General features: G+C 40.6%; 1 protein-coding gene across 2 annotated transcripts in view; it reads left to right on the forward strand.

Annotated features, from left to right (window-relative positions):
• TRPC4 (transient receptor potential cation channel subfamily C member 4) overlaps positions 1-21,817 on the forward strand; it is a 191,772-nt gene that overhangs the window by 107,588 nt on the left and 62,367 nt on the right. For both annotated transcript variants that reach the window (XM_042455802.1, XM_042455803.1), the window contains exon 3: positions 8,203-8,721. In XM_042455802.1, the coding sequence (XP_042311736.1) occupies positions 8,203-8,721 (519 nt within the window). The remainder of the gene's footprint in view (positions 1-8,202; positions 8,722-21,817) is intronic.

Genomic DNA, 21,817 nt, shown 5'->3' on the forward strand with positions numbered 1-21,817 from the left:
AACATTCAGTGATTTTCCTGTTGGAATATCACCTTCTAATAATGTCACCACAAGGCCCACTCCAGTTGGTGGGGTGATGTAGTTCCCCTGTCCCTATGTGTGACATATGTTCATCTCAAGGAAACTGCAACAGTAATTGCACTTATTCGGGCCTGTTACAGACTGCCAAAATAAAGCTGCTTCGGGTCTCCTTGGAGGTATGTTATTTAAATGATGCTTGGGTCCTAAGAGTCCGGAGGTCGCGCCAAAGCCACACTCCATTCCTAAGCGCTGGAGTACAGCTTTGGTGCAGCTTCCGGATTCTTAGGATGCATGCATCATTTAAACAGCATACCTCCAAAGAGACCCGAAGCAGCTTTATTTTGGCAGTCTATAACAGGCCTCAGTTGGCTTTAAAGGACTTCAGACAAATTCGTGGTAGATAACCCTACCAGTGGCCAGAAATCATGATGGCTGCATCCATGATGGCTTCAGGATAGGGATGGAAACAATATTCCAAAATGATCAAATAGCATTTTTTAAAACATGCTTTTTGAGTGGGGAGGAACCTTGAAGAGAACAATCTTGGAATGATTACAATGTTCACTGTGCCTGACGTATTCTGTGCAAAATTCACATACACTGGTACCCCGGGATACGAACGCGCCGCGATACGAAATTTCCGGGTTACGAAAAAAAAAATATTAATTAATTATTTCCGGGTTACGAAGGTTTACCCGGGTTACGAAAAAACGCTGGCGCTTTTTAAAATGGAGCCGCGGCGGAGCCGCGGCTTTTCCCCATTAGCGCCTATGGGGATTCGGCTAACGAAAAACTTCCGGGTTACGAAAATGGCGCCGGAACGAATTAATTTCGTAACCCGGGGGACGAGTGTATAGCTGTTTTAAGTTTTGTGTATTATTTTCATGGCATTATATTTCCAATTTCTATGTATGGTTCTGAAAGCTGGACAATGAAGAAAGTGCATAGCAAGAAAATCAACCAATTCTAAATGTGGTGGTGGAGGAGAAGTCTACAGATACTGTGGTCTGCAAAATAGACAACGAAATGAGTCCTAGAGCAAATCAAATCTGAATTCTCTCTTGAAGCCAGGATGACTAAACTGAGACTGTCATACTTTGGCCGTGAATCACTAGAGAAGATGAGGTAGTAGAGCAGGAGGAAGACTTCATGACAAATGAATAGACTGAGTCAAGGAAGCTATGGCCCTGAGTCTGCAAGACCTGAGCACGCCTATTGACGATAGGATAATAACTGGAGATTTCTCATTATGGTGATCATAGGATCACCATAAGTCAAAGTCAAGTTTACAGTAGTTAACAACACAACAATAATGCAGAAAATGCTGAACGTCAGCCATGTGTGAATTTTGCACAGAGTAAGTCCTGAACTGGGAATAGAACTTGAAACTGATCCTGTTTTTCAAGACTTTCTCACAACAAGAAAACTGGTAAAATTACTCATTGTTTTGTTCAAGAAAAAAATAGTGAATAATTATATCCCTGTTCCAGGATCAAAGTTGTCATAGCTATCAATCTCAGCTGTTGGGATACAGCACTGGCTGGTTGAGTTTTCCATAGTCATTTGACTGGCCATTTTAAGACAGAGCATCACAAATGGTGGATGTTTCCACCTGATTCAGCAGGGATAGTCTGTCTGCTCATTATATATTTATTTGTATGGTGTGAATGGCTGATGTGTGGGTATTTCTTTTGCAATAATCAGATTTGTCTTCTTTAATTTAAAACATTAAAATAAAAATAACCCAACAAAACAGAAAATCAATTTTCACCTGGCTAACTGACTTAGTTGGTCACAGCTGAAATAACTAAGAGTCCTATGCCCACCTTCAAGAATAACAAATTAATTACAGCATAAGCTTTCTGGAACTATAACTGACTTTAGCAGATACATAAAGTATTGTCCCGAATTTCAGGTATTTATACAACAACAACAACAACAACAACAACAATAATAATTATGCCGCTTTTCCAAAAGATCAAAGCGGTTTACACAGAATTCAAACCAGTTACAAACACATCATAAAAATAGATAAAAACCAGTAACACAATACACACTATACAAATCTAAAATCGGGTGAGGTAGAGAGTTGATGGGATCAAATACACAACTTCATTTTCCAGGGAGGAAGACTTGACAGAAGAGGAAGGTTTTAAGCCTCTTTTTAAATGTTTCCAGGGGGGTGATAAGACGGAGCTCCTCAGGAAGACTGTTCCAGATTTGTGGGGCCGCTACTGAGAAGGCCATCTAGGATGTAGTAACATATTTAGAAGGTGGGATTTCCAGCAAGTTCTTCCCGGTTGTTCTGAGTGTGCGGGGCGGATTATATGGGGAGATGCGGTCCCTCAAGTAACTTGGGCCCAAGCCATATAGGGCTTTATAGGTAATAACCAACACCTTGTATTGTGCTTGGAAGCGAATAGGCAGCCAGTGCAGATCTTTCAAAATAGGTGTTATATGGTCAAACCTGGAAACACCAGTGACCAATCTGGCTGCCATATTAGCTGAAGCTTCCGGGCTTGGTACAAGGGTTGCCCCATGTAGAGCGCATTACAGAAATATAAGCGAGAGGTTACCAGACCATGTACCACAATACACATAACCAGGATATTTATGTTATCAGGAATTAGGTTTATGAATGGCCAGTGTTAATAATGTATTTGCCACTGTCAATACAATCTAATTTAAATTTCTGTCTGACCTCACTCACCATAATCCTATCCTCAATATATGTGTTTTACATATGAAAACTGAATTTCTGTGCACGATAATAGAAGGTCTGTCTGTGCATATGTGCCACTCGGTCTGTCTCTATCATCTGAAACTTGGTGTGGATACTAAAAGGATCCTGAGTGTGTGTTATTTTGTTTTTTTAATTAATTAATTAAAAACTAAGTTGCAGTAAGACATATCTTTGCAGTTAAACACACATTTATTCTGTCATGAAAACAACAGGATAAAGCCCGTGCAATAATCTTCTTAGTCGTTGTATTCCCTGGTTTAGGGCTGGAAGATATGGAGGATGGCAATGTCAAATCCCCTCTGAAGAATCATGCCAAGAAAACTCTGTGATAGGTTCACCTTGGGTTCACCATAAAAAGTCAGAAATCACTTGAAGGCACACAACAACAATTACCTAGTTGACAGAATTTTTCTTATATTCTAGTTATGCTTGTTTATGCTACTATGTGGCCTAGATTTCCTGCTTTCATTTTCATAGAATCATAGAATTGTAGAGTTGGAAGAGACCACAAGGGCCACCCAGTCCAATTCCCTGCCATGCAGGAGATCTCAATCAAAGCATCCCCAACAGATGGCCATCCAGTCTCTGTTTAAAGGCCTCCAAGGAAGGAGACTCCACTACACTTGGAGGAAGGAGTGTGTTCCACTGTTGAACAGCCCTTACTATCAGGAAGTTCTTCCTAATGTTGAGGTTGAATCTCTTTTCCTGTCGCTTGCATCCATTGTTCCAGGTCCTATTCTCTGGAGCAGCAGAAAACAAGCTTGCTCCTTCCTCGATATGACATCCCTTCAAATTTTAAAAGAGAATACAGTAGCTCTCTTGCCTTTGTAGAAGTTGACCTATGAAGTAAAATAAACATTTACTATTCAACCCAACTGTTCTGTAAGGAACAAGCTGGCTACTGCCTTTCTGTGCTTGGCCAATAAGTGAAGTCTTAGCTGTGATTTAGGGGCACTTAGAAACTTACAGTTGTAGAGTGACCCATTGATCTCTGCACTGCACATATTCAGCCATGCTAAATACCATTTCTAATAAAGGAAAAAAACAGAGCGTCTTCTTCCACCACATTCATGTCATATCATTTCTGGTTGCTTTTTGGGTCTTGGATAGGATCTGATTGTTTGGAAATACATCCCTCTCCAACCCTGACTATATTGCCACATCTGCCTCAGGTGGGATTATGCTTTAAAAAACAAACCAGAAAGCATGGTTTTCAGCTGATATTTTTGGGAGTGCTGAGGGCTGGATAGGGTCTCAAGGACCACACTGGACTCCCTCAAAGGTCTGCATACAGCCTGTGAGCTTCGTGACTCCCACCACTGGCTTAAAGGGACACCTCTCACCAGGGACATAGCTAGGATTTTAGGAAGGGGGGATCCAGACTAAGTGCCACCATTATAATGAGGCTTGAGTGCGGCGGCACAGCAGCACACACCATTCATTTTTCTAATGGAAGGGGGGGTCCGGACCCCAAGAACCCCCCCCCCTTGGCTACGTCCCTGCTCTCACCTCTAAATGCTAGAACAGCCAAAGCATGTGCTATGGAAAGGCAAGGTTTTGTTATTTTGCAATTCAATTTGTCCAGCATTGGGAATGAAGTGAAAGCAGGAGGGTGATGGTGAAGATTCTCTTTCTGACTCACACTCCCTTTCAGTCTACATTTTGTCCTATATTCAGTTGTCCAGGAGCTAGCCACATTGAATTCAGGCGTTCTGAGTAGACACATAACGAATTGCACTGTTGTTATCTTAGCAAAAGAAAGTAATTATATGTCAAAAGTGGGAAGACTTTTGCCCATGGACAGAGACAATTGATCCTCGGCTCCAACTTTAAAAACAGAAGCCAGTTGCTTTTTCAGAGGAAAGGTATTCTGGAAAGGCATTATTATTTGCTTGTGCCTTTGCTTTTATTAACATAGTATCAATACTAGCACTAATAATTAGCTTTTTTACTAATTTAGCACTTGAAAAGTGTTAGTTTACAAAGCCTATTTCCTACATTAGTTCAGTAATTGTTAAAGGCAGGTAGACCTAAGTCTGGTAAGTATGATTCCCGCTGTTTTGAAGTTGGAGGGTGGGCATTAAGCTGAGCTTTAGCACAGTTAGGTAATTTTTGCTATCTCAGACTGGGTTCCAATTTTATGGACTCCTCTAGGAAAGCTGTACCTGAAGAATACAGGAGCTCAGTAAAGAAATAAGGTGATAAAGAAAAGAGATCAAAAGTATAATTGCCAGACTGAAACCTGTGGGAGCCCTCCTGTAGAAGATGGGTAAAAGTTGGGATTTTAGCAGGTGTAGGTTGTCACACCAACCCGATAAGAAGCTACGGCCTGTTACAGACTGCCCAAATAAAGCTGCTTCGGGTCTCTTTGGAGATATGCTATTTAAATGATGCATGGGTCCTAAGAGTCCGGAGGTCACACCAAAGCCACACTCCATTCCTAAGCACAGGAGTGCAGCTTTGGTGCAGCTTCCGGACTCTTAGGATGCATGCATCATTTAAACAGCATACCTCCAAAGAGACCTGAAGCAGCTTTATTTTGGTAGTCTGTAACAGGCCTACATCTGCTGAAATTCCTTCTTCTATGTAACCATTAAAGGTGCAGGAACCATCTCCAATTTTAGATCTGGCAAGCCTAGTCATAAGGGATGCGTAAAACACCTTGCGTTGCTGGCTCTGCACATCTCAATTATGTGCCAAAAATCTAAGAAAGTCTTCTGTTTCCTATCTGCAAGGCAACTTTGGAATGCATGTTTCCAAGTGAGAAATTTAATGTGAACATCTCTGTTTTTGAATGCTGGTCAACCTTTGTATGACTCACCACATGATTTGCATAATAAGCATAATATGCAGATGTCTCTGCCTTAATTTTGGGGAATAGAATGGAATATAGAATAGAAACAGAATGTAGCCACCTAAGAGAGGGAGATGGAAACAGCTGGTGCCTGACAAACATGGGGGAAAGATTTTGTGAGCTGTTCTTGTTTGGTGCAGCTTATCTCATACAACAAAGACCCTGCCTGGTTAACTAAAAGCTGCGAGAGCCCATGCTATTGAGCTACACAAGACTCTATAGATTCTGAAAAAAGTATGGGCCAGCCTGGAGGAGCTTAGCTGATCTGCTCATTGCTCTTCTCATGCCAAACCCACTATAGAGAAATTAAAGGGTTGCTAACCCATGGGCAGGAATGACACATTGGAAAAGACAATAATGTTATGAAAAGTGGAGGGATGTAGAAAGAGAGGAGAACCACATGCTAGGTGGGTGGACTCTATTAAGGAGGTCATGGGTATGAAATTGCAGAACCTCAGCAGTGCAGTGTAGGACACAGAGGGTCACCGTGAAACAGGATTGACTCGAGGGTCATTAACAACAACACCAAAACCCATGTGCAGTTGGCATAGGCTGCTGGTGTGGATAAACAAAAAGACCGGCACGTAAGAGATAACAGAGAGAAAAAGAGAAGGAGCTCTGGGATGGGATAACAAATATAGAACCTAGGTTAAGCTGGCTACTTTTGCTAATGCTATAATAAGCTTGTTAACCTGGAAAATGCCCAAGGATCCTTTGTTGGTGTCCCAGAAGATATTGTGTCTCTGTTTTCCAAATGCTGCTGCAGAAACCAACACACTGAGTCCCCCATATTAGGCATCAACTGTGCTCATTAGTAGCCCATCTGGTAATTGAGGAGTGAAATTACTTGAACTTTACGTAAAGCTTGAAGTGGGCAACCTTGGGACATCAGGATGTGAGGTTATTTTTCCCGCCTGCTGGCTGCTTGGATGCTGTGCTTGAGATTGTTTTGTCTTCAGTGGGATATGGGTAATCAAACCTCTCTAATAGTGTTTGGAGACATATGGGTGGAAGCGGATGCAGTGTACAGGGGGACCACGTCGTTTATTGATAGGCCAGATAGAGCAGCCAGCTGGCTGTTAAGTATTCAGCAAAGTGGTGCAAAACCCCGCAAGTGTAATCAGGCCTTTGCCAGGCAGAAAAGCTAAGGCTGTTTTATTATGCTTCATTTGGTTTGCAGGAAGTGTGAAAATAAAACCGACACTGTTTTTTTAAAAAAATTAAAAATGCCTCTCCTCTTCTGCTTGAACAACTATGGTTACATCCACACTCCAGAAATAATCCAGTTTGAAGCTGCTTTAACTACCAGGGTTCAATGCTATGGAATTCTGATAGTTGCAGTTTGTTGTGGCACCAACAAACCTAAATTGCTTCAAATTAATTTTTATATAGGGGGATTAATTAATTAGTTCAATGAAAGTGCCATGGTAACATCTATCTTTTTGTGTGTTTTTTTAAAACCACATCTGAGGAACCAGATTCCAGAATGCAATTTAAAATATATTTTATTAATACAGTAAAAGGGGTTACAACTGTCACACAAAGCACATACTCACACACACAAGCATGAGCTAACAAATTAAAGGTAGGTTAAATAGGATAGAGATTAAAACATGGGGACCATATTTGCCAATGCAGAAACCAGAAGTCCAGTTCAGAGAGAAAACTGCAGAGAAGGTGGAGTCAGAATGCTAGCAATTCAGAGGAGTCTTGGTAAAATCATGTCTTCTGACTTCACCCAAGGCTGAGTAGTCCAGGTAAAATCAAGGCTTCTGACTTTGTCCAAGTTTGAAAACAAAGAGTAAATGGCACTCCTTTATACTTTTTCACTTTGTGTGCAGGTCTTGGGAACCTCAAAGGTGGAAATTTCCATGGAGAAGAAAGAGCAAACCCTTGTGCCATAAGGTTAATCCATCCTAATCAAAGAAGAGACAGATCCATATGGCTTGTCTCTTTGATGCCTGGATGGTGACAAAAGGCAGAGCCATCTATGCCTCTGATTGGAACAGAATAGATGTGAATTTTAAAGGATATCTTTCTGACTATATGCCCTTAGCGCTTTCTGGTTGAACCACATCAGGCGCTTTCCAGGCAGGAAAGGTACCCCTTTCAGGACAGAGTTTGATATCAAAGTTCATTTTAAGGGAAAAAGAGGCTATTGAGGTAGTAATAGTTCTTTGACAGAGAAGACTAAATGCCCCCAAAAAGCTATGGTTCCCAGAATTTTCTAGCTATGAGGAGTCCTGGAACCAAACCTCAGTGGATACTAAGAGCCCACTGTAGTCAGGATGGCATGCAAATCTCGTATGCATAAATATCAGGGAATGTGATAGAAGTGATGAAGTTCTCAAGCTTGGCAATGGACTGAATGAGAGTTAATAAATGGATGTACAGAGAAGATGTACGGGTGGTACATCAGCCCAGGCTGCTGGTGGATAGATGTACTGGGTGGGATTGCACTCCCCCTAAACAGTAGTAGACTCAGCTTATGAATACAAGAAGATCCCTCATACAGTTAATTAGTCCCGAATATTTTTCTATGCAGAAGACCATCCAGTATAATTTTGTTTACTTTTCCACACAGGTGCCACCCATACTTCTGGATAAGCAGTTTTCGGAATTTACGCCGGACATTACTCCCATTATCCTGGCTGCCCATACAAACAATTATGAGATCATAAAACTTTTAGTTCAGAAGGGTGTTTCTGTCCCAAGACCTCATGAAGTCCGCTGTAACTGTGTGGAGTGTGTCTCCAGCTCAGATGTGGACAGCCTTCGCCATTCCCGATCCAGGCTGAATATCTACCGAGCCCTTGCCAGCCCATCTTTGATTGCCCTGTCCAGCGAGGATCCTTTTCTTACAGCTTTCCAGTTAAGCTGGGAACTTCAAGAGCTGAGCAAAGTGGAAAATGAGTTTAAATCTGAATATGAGGAACTGTCCCAGCAATGTAAGCAGTTTGCAAAAGACCTCTTGGATCAGACCCGGAGTTCCAGGGAACTGGAAATTATTCTTAACTACAGAGACGATAACAGCCTCATAGAAGAACAGAATGTTAATGATCTGGCAAGATTGAAGCTGGCTATTAAATACCGCCAGAAAGAGGTAGGTGTGCAGGATAATATTTTTGCTGAATTAGAGTGTGAGACAGTGGTTGATGAAAAGTAATATACACGTGAAACAAGATAAAATGGTGCTTGAATCTTTGGTTCTACACTATGTTTCATTTTAATTGATTGAACATAATAGGTTATTATGATATAATGATAACAGAAAGTGTAAAAACTGCAGTCAACATGGCTTCCAGTGGTGCTGGTGGTTGTGTCTTCAACTGAAATAGATAACTTTGGTGGATTAAGGTGAGATCAAGCTCTTTGGAGCATTTTCCAGTTCATTAACATCTTAAAATTCATGAACAGGCAACAGTGTGAGTTATTTCAAACAGCTGATTCATCTAAATGTGGGTGGGTGCCTTCATAATGATGTAACAATAATTGTTAAAAAAAACTTAAGATACAAAAATCTGTCAGTTGGCAATACTTTTTTTATATTTAAAAATATATAAAAAAATCTGGTATAAGCTTGGAACATTTCTGTCCTGTATTATTCTTGAACCAGTCACAATGAACCAATATTTCTATAAGAACAACACTGAAATTGCAACGTTGCCTTGTAAAATAGCTTCCAGGGCTAAAGGATTACATGCACAATCTGAATCTAGTATTTGTTTCTGAAGCGGAAATCTTATGTGTATTTTAAATGGCAACATTTCCCAGAGATCTTAGCTATGCAGAACTCAGTATTGCAAGTAGCATTAGATTTCCACATAAATCTGTAACAAGGTTTTCCAAGACTTCAGTACAAAAGGCCAGCATCTCTTGTCACAGAGTCATATGGGAAAGTATCCCCACAGTGTATTTAAACAAATGAACACAGATGATGTTGTATTCGTGTTGTAAACTTGAAGCATCAGCACAAATTAAAATTTCCTGATATCTTATGGTGACTTCTATGTCAGAGAAGCCAGAAACCAAGCATGTTCAAAAATATAGATTTGAATTCAAATGTAAACGTGTGGGGCATAATGTCTGAAACTGTGTGGCTTGGCATCTGTTAATTTTTTTAATTTGATTCACAATATATATGGAAGAGGAGAATATGGAACCCACATTTCTGAAAGACATCACTGTTCTTCTCACTGCCTCTAACCCTAGAACACATGCTCATGCCAGATACTTCTAACTCCACATCTAACTCATAGGAGTTGTGCCAGTGTGTCAACAAAGAAGAGGAAGGAAATTTAGATTAGACCTTGTTCTTTCCAGGATTCTGTCTTCTCCCATCTCCTTAATGGAAGATAGAGGTGGAATATGAAACAGGCCTACTGGTGCATTGGTTATTTTATACTGGTATCTAGGAGAGCTTTGAGCTAGGAGTGGTAGTGAGCAGATGGGTGTTTTTAAAAGGAGAATTGGAAGATGCTCTCCATGGGTGACTCCGGTTGTGGTACAGAGTGATTCATGAGCAAATACTCATCCAGAGTTCATTCCTAGCAACTAATAGTCACTGTGATGGTTCTCTTTTTCTTTTTTTTTATCACAATGCACAATAAACACTGATGGCTCTAGATTCCATCTGTTTATGATTGTGATTGTCACAATATTCTGTGATCTTACAGGAAGATTATTAATTGATTGAGGAAGTGTGTCTGTTATACCTGTGATGTAAATTAAAACATTGGCCCCATACAGCCAGGCCCAAATAAAGCTGCTTTGGGTCACTTTGGAAGTATGCTGTTTAAAAGAGTCTGAAAGCCGTGCCAAAGCCACGATTCCGTCCTAAGGACTGGAGCGCAGCTTTGGCACAACTTCCAGACTGTTAGGATGCATGCATCATTTAAACAGCATACTTCCAAAGTGACCCGAAGCAGCTTTAATTAGAGCTGTCTGTATGGGGCCAGCATTTGGGTCATCTTTTTTTCTTTATATGATCAAAGGAACCTGTTTGTATATTTTTAGCTGCACATTGACAACTAATTATTAGTTATTTTGCATATTATTATGCACATTAATAACTAACTAAGATATAATAATAATAATAATAATAATAATAATAATAATAATAATAATCACATAGGTATGTATATAGTAAATACAGTATCAACATAACACAAACGTAATCTTCTGATATTATGTTTATCAAAATGATTGATACATCACATACTTTGAATGATTTCAAAGAAGTTTTTCATTTTGAGACCTCCCTCTGAATTACTTGGCTACTTAATCTACTAACGGCATCTCATTTAACCGTGCTGAGTGTTGAGCCATTTATTTGTTCTTCATGTTCATAACGGAACATAGTCCATGAACATAACATGAACATAGAACATTACTAGTATTTGCGTTATCTTTTGTTTTCTTTATGTGATCAAAGGAACCTGATCGTACATTTTTTACAAACAAAATCATCAGCACATGTAAATATGTTTAAGAGAGTTTCTCTAAATTTTAGGGACCTAGATTCATCTTTTCAGCAAAGCCTTCATACATATAATGTTTCTTCTCCCTTGGTCTCCTATTCTTCCATTGATTTCTGTGTTCAGACATTTGACCTATCCTTGCTGTGCTTTCACATCATGACATTTGTGGACACTTGGCATGTTGTGATTTATGAACTGATCACTTCTAACAAGCTATGGCTTATTAGCCAGCCACAAACAGCATTCTAAGCTTGTATTTTGTTGCTGGCTCACAACCTGTAGTTTGTTTAAACCATGATTTGTTGTGGTATGCAAATGAACAGCTGTAGATTATCCCTAGCTTGTTTCCCAAGGTCCCCAGCCTGAAACAGGATCTGACAAAAAGATACAGGAGATGAACAAACCAGAAATGGAGAAAACAAGCTATAGGCGCGTTACAGACCGCCTAAAAGCAGTGGTCTGCCAGCGCTGCCGGTTGCTCCGCGAGGGAGCCGCAGCGGCCAAACCGTGCGCCTCCCTCGTGGAGCAAAAAGAAGCCCCAAAATGGTGCTTCTTTTCGCGGCATGCTAATGACACCGCAAGGCGCCAATGGCACATTTACGACGTCATTAGCGCCGCACGACATCCAGACACTATGCATCCACAATGTCAAGATGGTGGCGCCCGTGTGGACAGGGCGCTGCCATTTTGTACGGACCCAGTCCATACTAGGGTTAGGGGCATCAGGAAGTGATGCCCCTTCCTAACCCTAGTACGTCCTGGGGACATACTATACGCCCATCCAGAATGGGCCATAGCTAATTGAGGTCATCTGTTGTGTGGTTTGTGGCTTAAGCAACAAACCATAGTGAGAAAAAGCCATGGTTTATTGAGACATGTAGATGTGCCTAATATGTGTAATTAATGTTTCAAGCCCTTCCAAAGGCCAAGCTACACATTGTCTGGCTGTCTAATCACATTGACGCAGTGGCTGCCAGTGTGTTCAGAATCTGGGGGGATGAAGCAGAAAATCACAGCTTCCTAGTCTCTTACTGTTTTGAACACTTCCTACTCTTTGTTTTGAATAGATTGGTAGTCTCCTGCTCCTGCATGTCTGTTTTTTAAAAGTTGGGTGATAATCTATGGGCTTTTTGCATAACATACTAGTTTAACTTGTTAGCATTCATCTGTTATTTAATGTGTTGTATATTAAGCTAAGTGCCACAGAGAATTGGTAGAAGCCTAACAAGTAAGTGCAAGAATACATTCTCAGCTGCTCCAGCATTGGTTGACATTTTGATGATTTTTCCCTTGTCCTGTACCATAATAGAAGCCTTTCCACAGACACCACTGTTTAGTGCTCCTCTCCAGCTGTGCTGGCTAACTGTTCAGTGGTTGCCATTTTCTCAGGTGCTTACAAAAAACCATAAAGATAAACAACGGTAGCTCTTTGCTGTTTAGGAATCTGGGTTTGGTAATCCATTTCATAGTCCATGGCCATTTTGGAACAGTTCTCGCTCCATGTTTTGGGGGATCCCTGCTGGCTTACTTGCAATTTAGAGGACAGGCTGATCTCTCCCCATGGCGGTAATTAGGCATTTTGGAACTTTGTCATGCCATGGTTTGTCATGATGTGATAACACAGTCAGTGGCACGGCAAGGATATGTATGAACACAGAAAACTACATGGGACCACTGACTCAATGATCTTGGTCACTCTCCCAAGGTCAGCATAGTGGAATGAAGTCTGCTGAACTGAAGCATGCCTGGGAGTTTATACTCATATTTTAAGGTTGCTGTGAATCCTGCCTGCCCTATCACAAGCAAGCAAGGTAGCAGTCAACAGTAGCAGCAGCTGTGGTGATGGTGGTGATGATGATGATGTCGATGATGATGATGATGATGATGATGATGATGATGATGATGATGATGATAGCAGCAGTGGGAATAGGCCCTACTGGGCCATGGGACCCTAGTGTTTGCCCCAGTGTGCTGTGGGCTGGTGATGGGCCTAACTTGGAAGGCAAAGGACTGGGCTTCGTGCAAAGCCAATCTATAGGCACATTCAGCATTCAGGAGGAGGCCATGGATTGAGAAAGGGTGTTAACAACCATTTGAGAACTTTGCATTGACCAAAAAACAGTTCTTACTCACTGTTATATTAAATTGGCATGTAAGGCAGCAAGGAGGTGAGGCAGGGCCAGGCAAAACCCAGGAGCCTGGAGCCCCGCCCACCCGGGAGAAAGAGGGAAGCGGGACGTGACCGTGCCACTCCCTTAGAAACCGTGCAAGTCATGGTTGTTACCGGGAAATGGCAACCCTATCTGTCCCTGATGTCTGTCTTTGCTGCTCTTCCTCATCATCCCTGATTCTGTAGCTGCAAGCTTCCTGGTTTCCTTACTTCTGTGTGTGACACTCCTCCAACCATCTACCTTCCCAGCAACTTCCTCTGTGTGTTTCTGGTCCTCTGTCCAAGACCATCCAGTCCATTATGTCCAGGAAAACTTCTTGTTTCCTAAAATGCTGAAGTGTAGATACCTGGGCCTCCAGCTGCTGGACTTTCTGTTCAAAGAGAGCTACCAACCTGCACTTGGTCAGATGAAGTTCCCCACATCCCTAAGCAAGAAGACAAATATCCCACACATGTTGCAGGTGACTGCAGCAGGTCTCTCTGTGTCCATACTGAGAAGTCTTAAGGAGGCACTGAAACAAGTCTGTGGGCTTCCCCATCAACTATAGGCTTCCCCTGTTAAACGCCTGTGTAAAGGACCCCTGTTGGCTTGGCCTTTGTCCCCAAGCTCTGTTAGCGATCTCAATCAACTGGTCCTATAATTATCTAGAGAGCTCCTGGCTACTAGCTCCTTCCGGAGGCAAGTCTCTAATTCACATCCTTTGAGCAAAAGTCCCCCCAAGCCCCTTAAGGAAAAAAGTGAATAAGAAAAAGTGAAAAATTAAAGGAGCCCCCCTCAAAGACTATTCCCATGTCACCTTCTCCTATGTACTCCCAAACATCCTTGACTATAAAAGAATTGCATAGTTAGGTGTGTGCCTCTGCCAGCATTTATATAGAATTAGATTTCTAGCTCCACCCCACAGAAGTGACTCACAGTTGAAAAAGTTTAAGAACTCACCCAACCAAAATGGCTACAGAGAACCAGCTTTCCTCTTTGTTCTTTCTTGCTGTTATTGGGGTTTGTGTTGATGTTGTTATTGCTGTTTTCACCAAGCCCTGTCAGTGGGCTGAAGAGACTGGAGCTATAGCTATATAGAGAGCTATCAGTTGCTAGCTCTATCCCCAGCGAGTCTCGCTTGGTCTGAGCAAAAGCCCCCACTTAGCCCTTTTAAGAAGAACAGTTTAAAAGTCATGGAGAAGCCCCAAACACAGCTCCCAGATCACCTTCTGCTCTGTGTTGTGAGTCTTACCTGACTGTGAAAAATTTGTGTGCCATTACGTGCATCCCTCTGAAATCAGAGCAAAAAAACCCCAAGTTTAAATGAACACGCCGAGTGAAAATGGCTTTCTCAGCCACTGGTTTTTCTCTCTTCTTGTGCATGTCAAAGTCTCTCTCAAAACCTTTTTGTGGTATTTCATGTCTTTTATTTTTTTTTTTATGTGTGCATCAGTTTATATGTTTATTGATTTATTATAAAACGCTTGTCAGTAAATGCAGTCAAGTGTTTTTACCCCAAGGCACCTGTGAATGAGTCACTATCACCTCAATGGGCTAATCTATCAGAATGTGACACATTTGATGTGCTTCCAGGTTTAGTTTGGCTTTAACAATACTGGTAGAATCTTTGTACGTGTCAGAGAACATTTTACCTGGTGAGTCATTTGTAAAAGTGCTGCAGTCCATGGTCTCAGAATAGAGTCAGGAGGCAAGCGAAGAATTCCACCAGAATTGTGCTAAGGCACGTGGAGGAAGGATTTCCCCTTGCAGATGTTCCTGAAACTGTTTTTATTTTCCCCTTTCAAACAGAATCTGGCTTTTGGGTTTAATTACATCCAGTTGTGGGGATGGGGGGTAAGAGCCTGAAAAGAAACCCATAGCAGGGAGAATCAGTGAGCACAAGAAGAGGTAAAGCCTTCTCCCATTAGCTACATGTCACCTACAAATGCCGCAGAGCTATATTGGTGTTTCTTCTGCAAAGGTGAGATTTGGAATATGCACCCCTGTGGGAAAATGCGCAGTTCTTTCCACCCCAACTATTTTTAAGCTTTGAATAAATTTAATTTAACTTTTTAATTATTTCTGACTTTCAAACACTGGAAACAAAATTTGATTTAAATACAAATATAAACAATACTTTTTTTAATAATTGTAGCTCAATACATAAAAGCCCTGAGGAGTGTTTATGTCTGTGAACAGATGCACACTGTACATAATTAATTGCACACAGTGTAATTAAAATTTTCTAAGTTATTAAGAAGCCTTAAAAAGCTGTTTATGCAAGGTTGGGGAAGCCTCTGGTCCTCTAAGACCAATCAAGGGACAAAGGGATTTATTGTCCAACTACTTTTGGTCCCCAGGTGCTGTGTTAAAGGTTTTATTTAGTACTAGAGAAGTATAACTAGCTCTGTCTTCATCTATGTCTTTTACCTCAAAAGGGATCCATGGAGCTCCTGTTTTTCAATCACACCTAACTTTTATGAAAGCATCTGACACAGTGTCCCTATGGTAACTAATCCTAGAGGTGTGTATGTGAGAAGAATGAATGACAGGTGTGGATTGTGTGGTGGAAAAAGAATTTGCACATGGATGACACTGATCAGAACAGGGACTGTAGTCAAGAAATCAGAAGATTTCGCCCCTTTTTCACTTGCTGCCCCTCAAGACTAAGAATGGGGAAGGCAGCTATGAAAGAACTGGAAAAGATCCTAACATGTAAAGATCATGAAAGTAAAATCATACAAGCCATTATATTCTCCATCATCATGTATGGATGTGAGAGCTGGACAGTTAAGAGAGAACATAGGAAGAAAATCAATTCATTCAAGATGTCGTGCTGGAAAAGATTGCTGAGGGTCCTGTGGACAACCAAGAAGACAAACAAATGGGTCCTAGAGCAGATCAATCAAGAAATCTCCCTGGAAGCCAAGATGACTAAAGTTTGGTCACATTAATGAGAAGGCACGACTCATTGGAAAATACAATAATTCTAGGAAAGATGGTAATAAATAGAAAGAGGGGAAGAGTGCATGTTAGGTGCTAGAGCGCATTGTACATCTATGAAAGAGGTCATGGGATGACTAAGGAACTTTCAACAAAGCTAAGTATTAAATGGAATATGTATAAGAAATGGAAAAATGGGGAAATCACCAAAGGGGAATTTAAACAAATACCAAGCCTATGTAAGGGTAAAGTCAGAAAAGCTAAAGTGTAGAAGGTGTTTATCTGTCTGACTGATTTGATACGTTGTTTTTTATGTACAACCTATAACTTCAATTAAAAAAAAAAGAAAAGGATCTAGGAGTCCAAAAAGACCACAAGTTGAACATGAGTCAACAGTGTGATACGGCAGCTAAAAAGTCCAATGCAATTTTAGGCTGTATCAATAGAAGTATAGTGTCTAGATCAAGAGAAGTAATAGTGCCACTGTATTCTGCTCTGGACAGGCCCCACCTGGAATATTGTGTCCAGTTCTGGGCACAATTCAAAAAGGACATTGAGAAACTGGAGCGTGTCCAAAAGAGGGTGACTAAAATGGTGAAGGGTCTGGAAACCATGCTCTATGAGGAACGACTTAGGGAGCTGGGGATGTTTAGCCTGGAGAAAAGAAGATTAAGAGGTGATATGATAGCCCTGTTTAAATATTTGAAGGGGTGTCACACTGAAGAAGGAGCAAGCTTGTTTTCTGCTGCTCCAGAGAACAGGACCCGGAAAAATGGATGCAAGCTCCAGGAAAAGAGATTCCACCTCAACATTAGGAGGAACTTCCTGAAAGTAAGGACTGTTCAACAGTGGAACAAACTCTCTTGGAGTGTAGTGGAGTCTCCCTCCTTGAAGGTCTTTAAACAGAGGCTGGATGGCCATCTGTCAGCCATGCTTTGATTGAGAGTTCCTGCATGGCAGGGGGTTGGACTGGATGGCCCTTTGTGGTCTCTTTCAGCTCTACGATTCTATCATTGTATGAATCCATGAATTTACTGGACCTAATCAGAGCAGTGGAGGTTAGGGGGGCTTTGAGGTGTCTCATCTGCAGGGTCACTATGAGTCGAGATTAACTCAAAGGTGGTTAACAACAACAAACAATTGATGATTGGTTGGGGGAGGGAGAGGGGTGAGATGCCATGGTGTGAGTGGGGATGAGAAACTAGTACACCATTTTTTGCTCCCAATCCACCCACTCTGCCCCAGCTTGGAATTTTGACATGAAACTGCACCACAACTTAGATTGCTACAAGTGTGTAACTGCCTGATTCGGTGTGCAAATTTGCTCAGTTCATAATGTTGAAATGTCATTCCCATGACAAGCTCTACAACTTCAGAATGTAAAATGAAAATTATTATTATTATTATTAATCTTTATTTATAAAGCGCTGTAAATTTACACAGCGCTGTACATAAATTTTTTAGTCAGACGGTTCCCTGCCCTCTGGCTTGCAATCTAAAAGGTTGTAAAAGAAAATGCACAGATTTATGTGCTTTTGGTTTAAAAACACACATTGAGAGAGAGTGTGTTGAGGTTCTGGACATTAATCACAGCTCCAATAAAGCTAAAGAATTATCTATACGATTGGAAGAAATTGTATGCAACTTCATTTAAACACCAGACCCTTGGGAAACAAAAGTGCAGTTTGTTGTTTGTTGTTATCTGCTTTCAGGTTGATGTTGACTCATGGAGACCCTGTGAATGAGACATCTCCAAGCCTCACTATCCTTTACTCCCTGTTCAGATCATGCAGGTTCAGGCCCACAGTCTCCCTTATTGAGTCTATCCATCTAGCATGCAGTCTTCTTCTCTTTCTACTTGACTCCACCTTCCCCAGCATTATTATCTTTTCTAGTGAATTGTGCTTCTCACAATGTCTGACAGCCTTGATCTGTTCAAGGAGCCATTTGTTTTTTAGCTGTCCATGGTATCCTCAACACTCTTCTCCAGCACCACATCTCAACTGAATTAATTTCCTTCCTATCTGCTTTCTTCACTGTCCAGCTCTCACAGCCATACATGGTAATAGGGAATACAATGGCTTGAATGATTCTAACTTTCATTCTGAGCTGTATATCTTTACACTTTAGGATTTTGTCTAGTTCTTTCATAACTGCCCTTCCCATTCCTAATCTTCTTCTGATTGCTTGACTGTAGTCTCTGTTCTGATCAGTGTTTGATCCATGGTATGAAAATGTGCAGTAAAAATCCCCAGATTTCCAAGATTTAGCTTTTGGAAATTTCTATGTGTCAGCCATCTCTTATTGTTGCAGTGCCCTTGCCTTTCTGGAGTAGGGAACTGCCTCCTGATTCCAGTATTGGCATGATTTGATGTCCGCAAATTTACTTATTTGACTAAGCCTCTGTGCTGCTTGATGGGGATGGAAAGGAGGAACAATTATCTTGTCTCCTTAATGTTCATTTTCCTAGACTAAATACACTCCCACACTCTGTCTGCTTTTTGACATATTAAAACTCTTTGTTATCTATATTTATAGATAGATGGCTGCCCAAACACATGCAAAGACTCCCTCATCTGTGAGTTATTTAAGAAGTTAGGGTATAGCTTAAAAACCAGCTGCTGGTGAGTTGTCTTGAGGACTTCACTAGAACAATTTCATAGTACATGCTCCCAGGAATTCATTTCATGCAGTTGCTGCTAACACTTCCATATTTATAGTGTAATGAACACAGCCACATCAAGGGCTTGAAATAGTATTTTGTTTATCTGTTCCATTTTCAGTGGCCTAATATAAATTTATTGTTATTTGAGTTACCACTGAAGTGTAGCCACTTGGAATGATACTTTCAAAGGGTAATTAGTTGGCTTAGTGATGCATTTTTAAGTTGCTGTTTCTGTTATTCAATTCAATTTTTAAAAAATCTGCATGCTACAAACCACAGGCCTGTGATGCAAGACACTCTTAAGTACGGTGAAGACAACAGTGAAAATAAACACACACAGCATAGAATTAACAAAGCTTTGTATCTGTAAGAGAATCGCATAACACAGGAACAGTGTGCCAGGACTAGTCATCCAGTTCCCAGCAACAATATCCAAAAACAATACACAGAAATATTTATAAGGCTGGAACAATTATACTTTAAATGCTCTTATTAAACTTCCCTTTTAAACTTCATTGAACTCTTGAACTTTGTTTTGAAACTTAAAACATTCTTAAATGTACAATTGTGAGGGAACCTTGTTATACATCCCAAGAACCAGCTGTTTGAAGACCTTATCAGGCAAGGAATGTCTTTGCACAATCATGATATTACCACCTTCCTTGGACAGACTTTGTACTGCCGCTGGGAGACTTCGGATGCTTTAAAACTTCCTCATCAGCAGTGTCCATGACTGATTTCTCCCTCTAGGACTGGATGTTGAAGAAAGCATCTTCCAAATTATCTTTTTCTTAGTCTTTTACCTCCTCACCAGCTGTACTCTTTTGTTCAGCTTTTGACAATGCTGCCACCACAGGAAAGCAATGATGCGACAACTTTAGTAAGGAAGCTGAAGGAGTACTTTTTTATCGGCTTAGCCGCAGTCCTGTGTTTTCAAGACACCTTAATAACCAGTGCTCCTCGAAGTCTTTCATTCAAAGGGTTCAAAGAACCATAGAAGCATATTGGAAGAATCTCAATGTCCATTCAGTCCAACCCCCTGCCATGCAGGAACACAGAATCAAAGCATGGCCAACAGATGGACATCCAGCTTCTGTTTTAAAACCTCCACAGAATGTGCTGCAGCACCATCCAAGGAAGTGTGTTCCTCTGTTAAACAACTCCTACTGTCAGGAATTTTTTCCTAATGTTGAGGTGGAATCTCTTTTCCTGTATCTTGAATCCATTGTTGCGTGTTGTAGTTTCTGCAGCAGCAGAAAACAAACTTCCTCCGTCTTCAGTATGGTAACCTTTCAAATATTTAAACTGGGCTGTCATATCACCTCTTAACCTTCTCTTCTCCATGCTAAACATACTCAGCTTCCTAAGTCACTCCTCATAGGGTTTGTGGTTTCCAGGCCTTTCACCATTTTGGCTGCCCTCCTTTGGACATGCTCCTGTCTTTGTAAGTTAAAGTGAACAGCAAATAACAACGAACAACCAACCACGTCTTAGCTGATCATTTCTCATCTTTCATTTCTTCTCATCTCCTTTAGTGTTCACTTTCCTCTTGATCTTATAGTTCATGGTCTTCTTAGCACCAACACAGCTTTAATCAGAACAGCTCCCACAAACCCCATAATGAGCGGAAAGTAATTAAAGTAATTCAAAGTTATACTGTAAAAAAAGTGCAAATATCCCTCTAATTGTAATGTAACACTGCCACACCCTCATTATTTAAAAAACAACAATAAATTGCAAATAACTTGATACTTGTGACATTTTTATTTCCAGTCTCAGTTTAGTCATCTCAGCTTCCAGGGAGAGTTCATAACTTATTTGCTCCAGGACCCTTTTGTTCTTGTTGTTGGTGGTAATGTTTTTAGTAGTCGAATAGAACTCTTCCCTCGTACCCATTTCAAATGAGTTGATTTTCTTCCTATCAGCTTTCTTCATTGTCTAGCTTTCACAAAGATACAAAGATTTGGGAAATACAATGGCATGGACAAGCCTAACTAGTTTATCACACTAGTGAGATCCCACGGAGAAACGGGATTTAAACTGGATTTAAATTAAATTCGAATTTAAACAGAACCCGCAATTTGGGAAGTTTATTACACTGAATTGCTGATACAGTGAAATGACGCAAAGTTAAACCGAAGTTAAACTGGAGGAAAATGCCACCTTTTTATTTTCGGAATTTCCCGAAAGTAAAAAGCTGCTGTTTTCCTCCGGCTTAACTTTGGTTTAACTTCACGTTATTTCACGTTAACAGTGACGTGGTGTGATAAACTTTGGGCATTTCCAGGTTTTCTCTAACTTAATTCTTATTTAAGTCCCATTTTCCCACAGGATCTCGCTAGTGTGATAAACTCCATAGTGTTTGTTCATATTGAATAGATCCTGAGGCAAGAGCTAACCACTTTTGGGTGGTAGAACTGGGCAGAGTCACAGATGGGATATAGATATTTCATCATCATCATCATCATCATCTGGTGAAGTGTAAGGAAGTGATATGCTACACTGTAATCAAATAAACCCAATTGTTACAAGACAGGAAAATAAGTACACGAAAGAAAAAAGTGCATAGAAAAGGAAGTAAATGGGTCATCAGCTAACTTCATTTTCTATTCCAAGCAATCCAAGAAAAGCAATTGGTCTGAATCCAGATAGAATCACATTGAATCAATGGCATCTTGGCAGATCAACACAAGTTCTATTCATTCAATGGGTTTACTTTAGTTGAAACTAAGAATAAGTAATCATGATAAAGTGATAATCCACAGATTGTTTCTCTATAGATCAAGCAGGCCATATGTGATTTTCAGAATATATCTTTAACTGAATCCATTTCTTAGCTACCTTCATAACCAGTCTTTCAAAACTGTTACAGCATAAAAACAGTACAGTTCAACAAGCATTAACATCATATTAATTCTAAATGAGTGTAATTAAAACCAGGTATGGTAAAATATAATTTCA

The sequence above is a fragment of the Sceloporus undulatus genome, chromosome 2 (assembly GCF_019175285.1).
Source record: "Sceloporus undulatus isolate JIND9_A2432 ecotype Alabama chromosome 2, SceUnd_v1.1, whole genome shotgun sequence".
Classification (NCBI taxonomy): Eukaryota; Metazoa; Chordata; class Lepidosauria; order Squamata; family Phrynosomatidae; genus Sceloporus; species Sceloporus undulatus.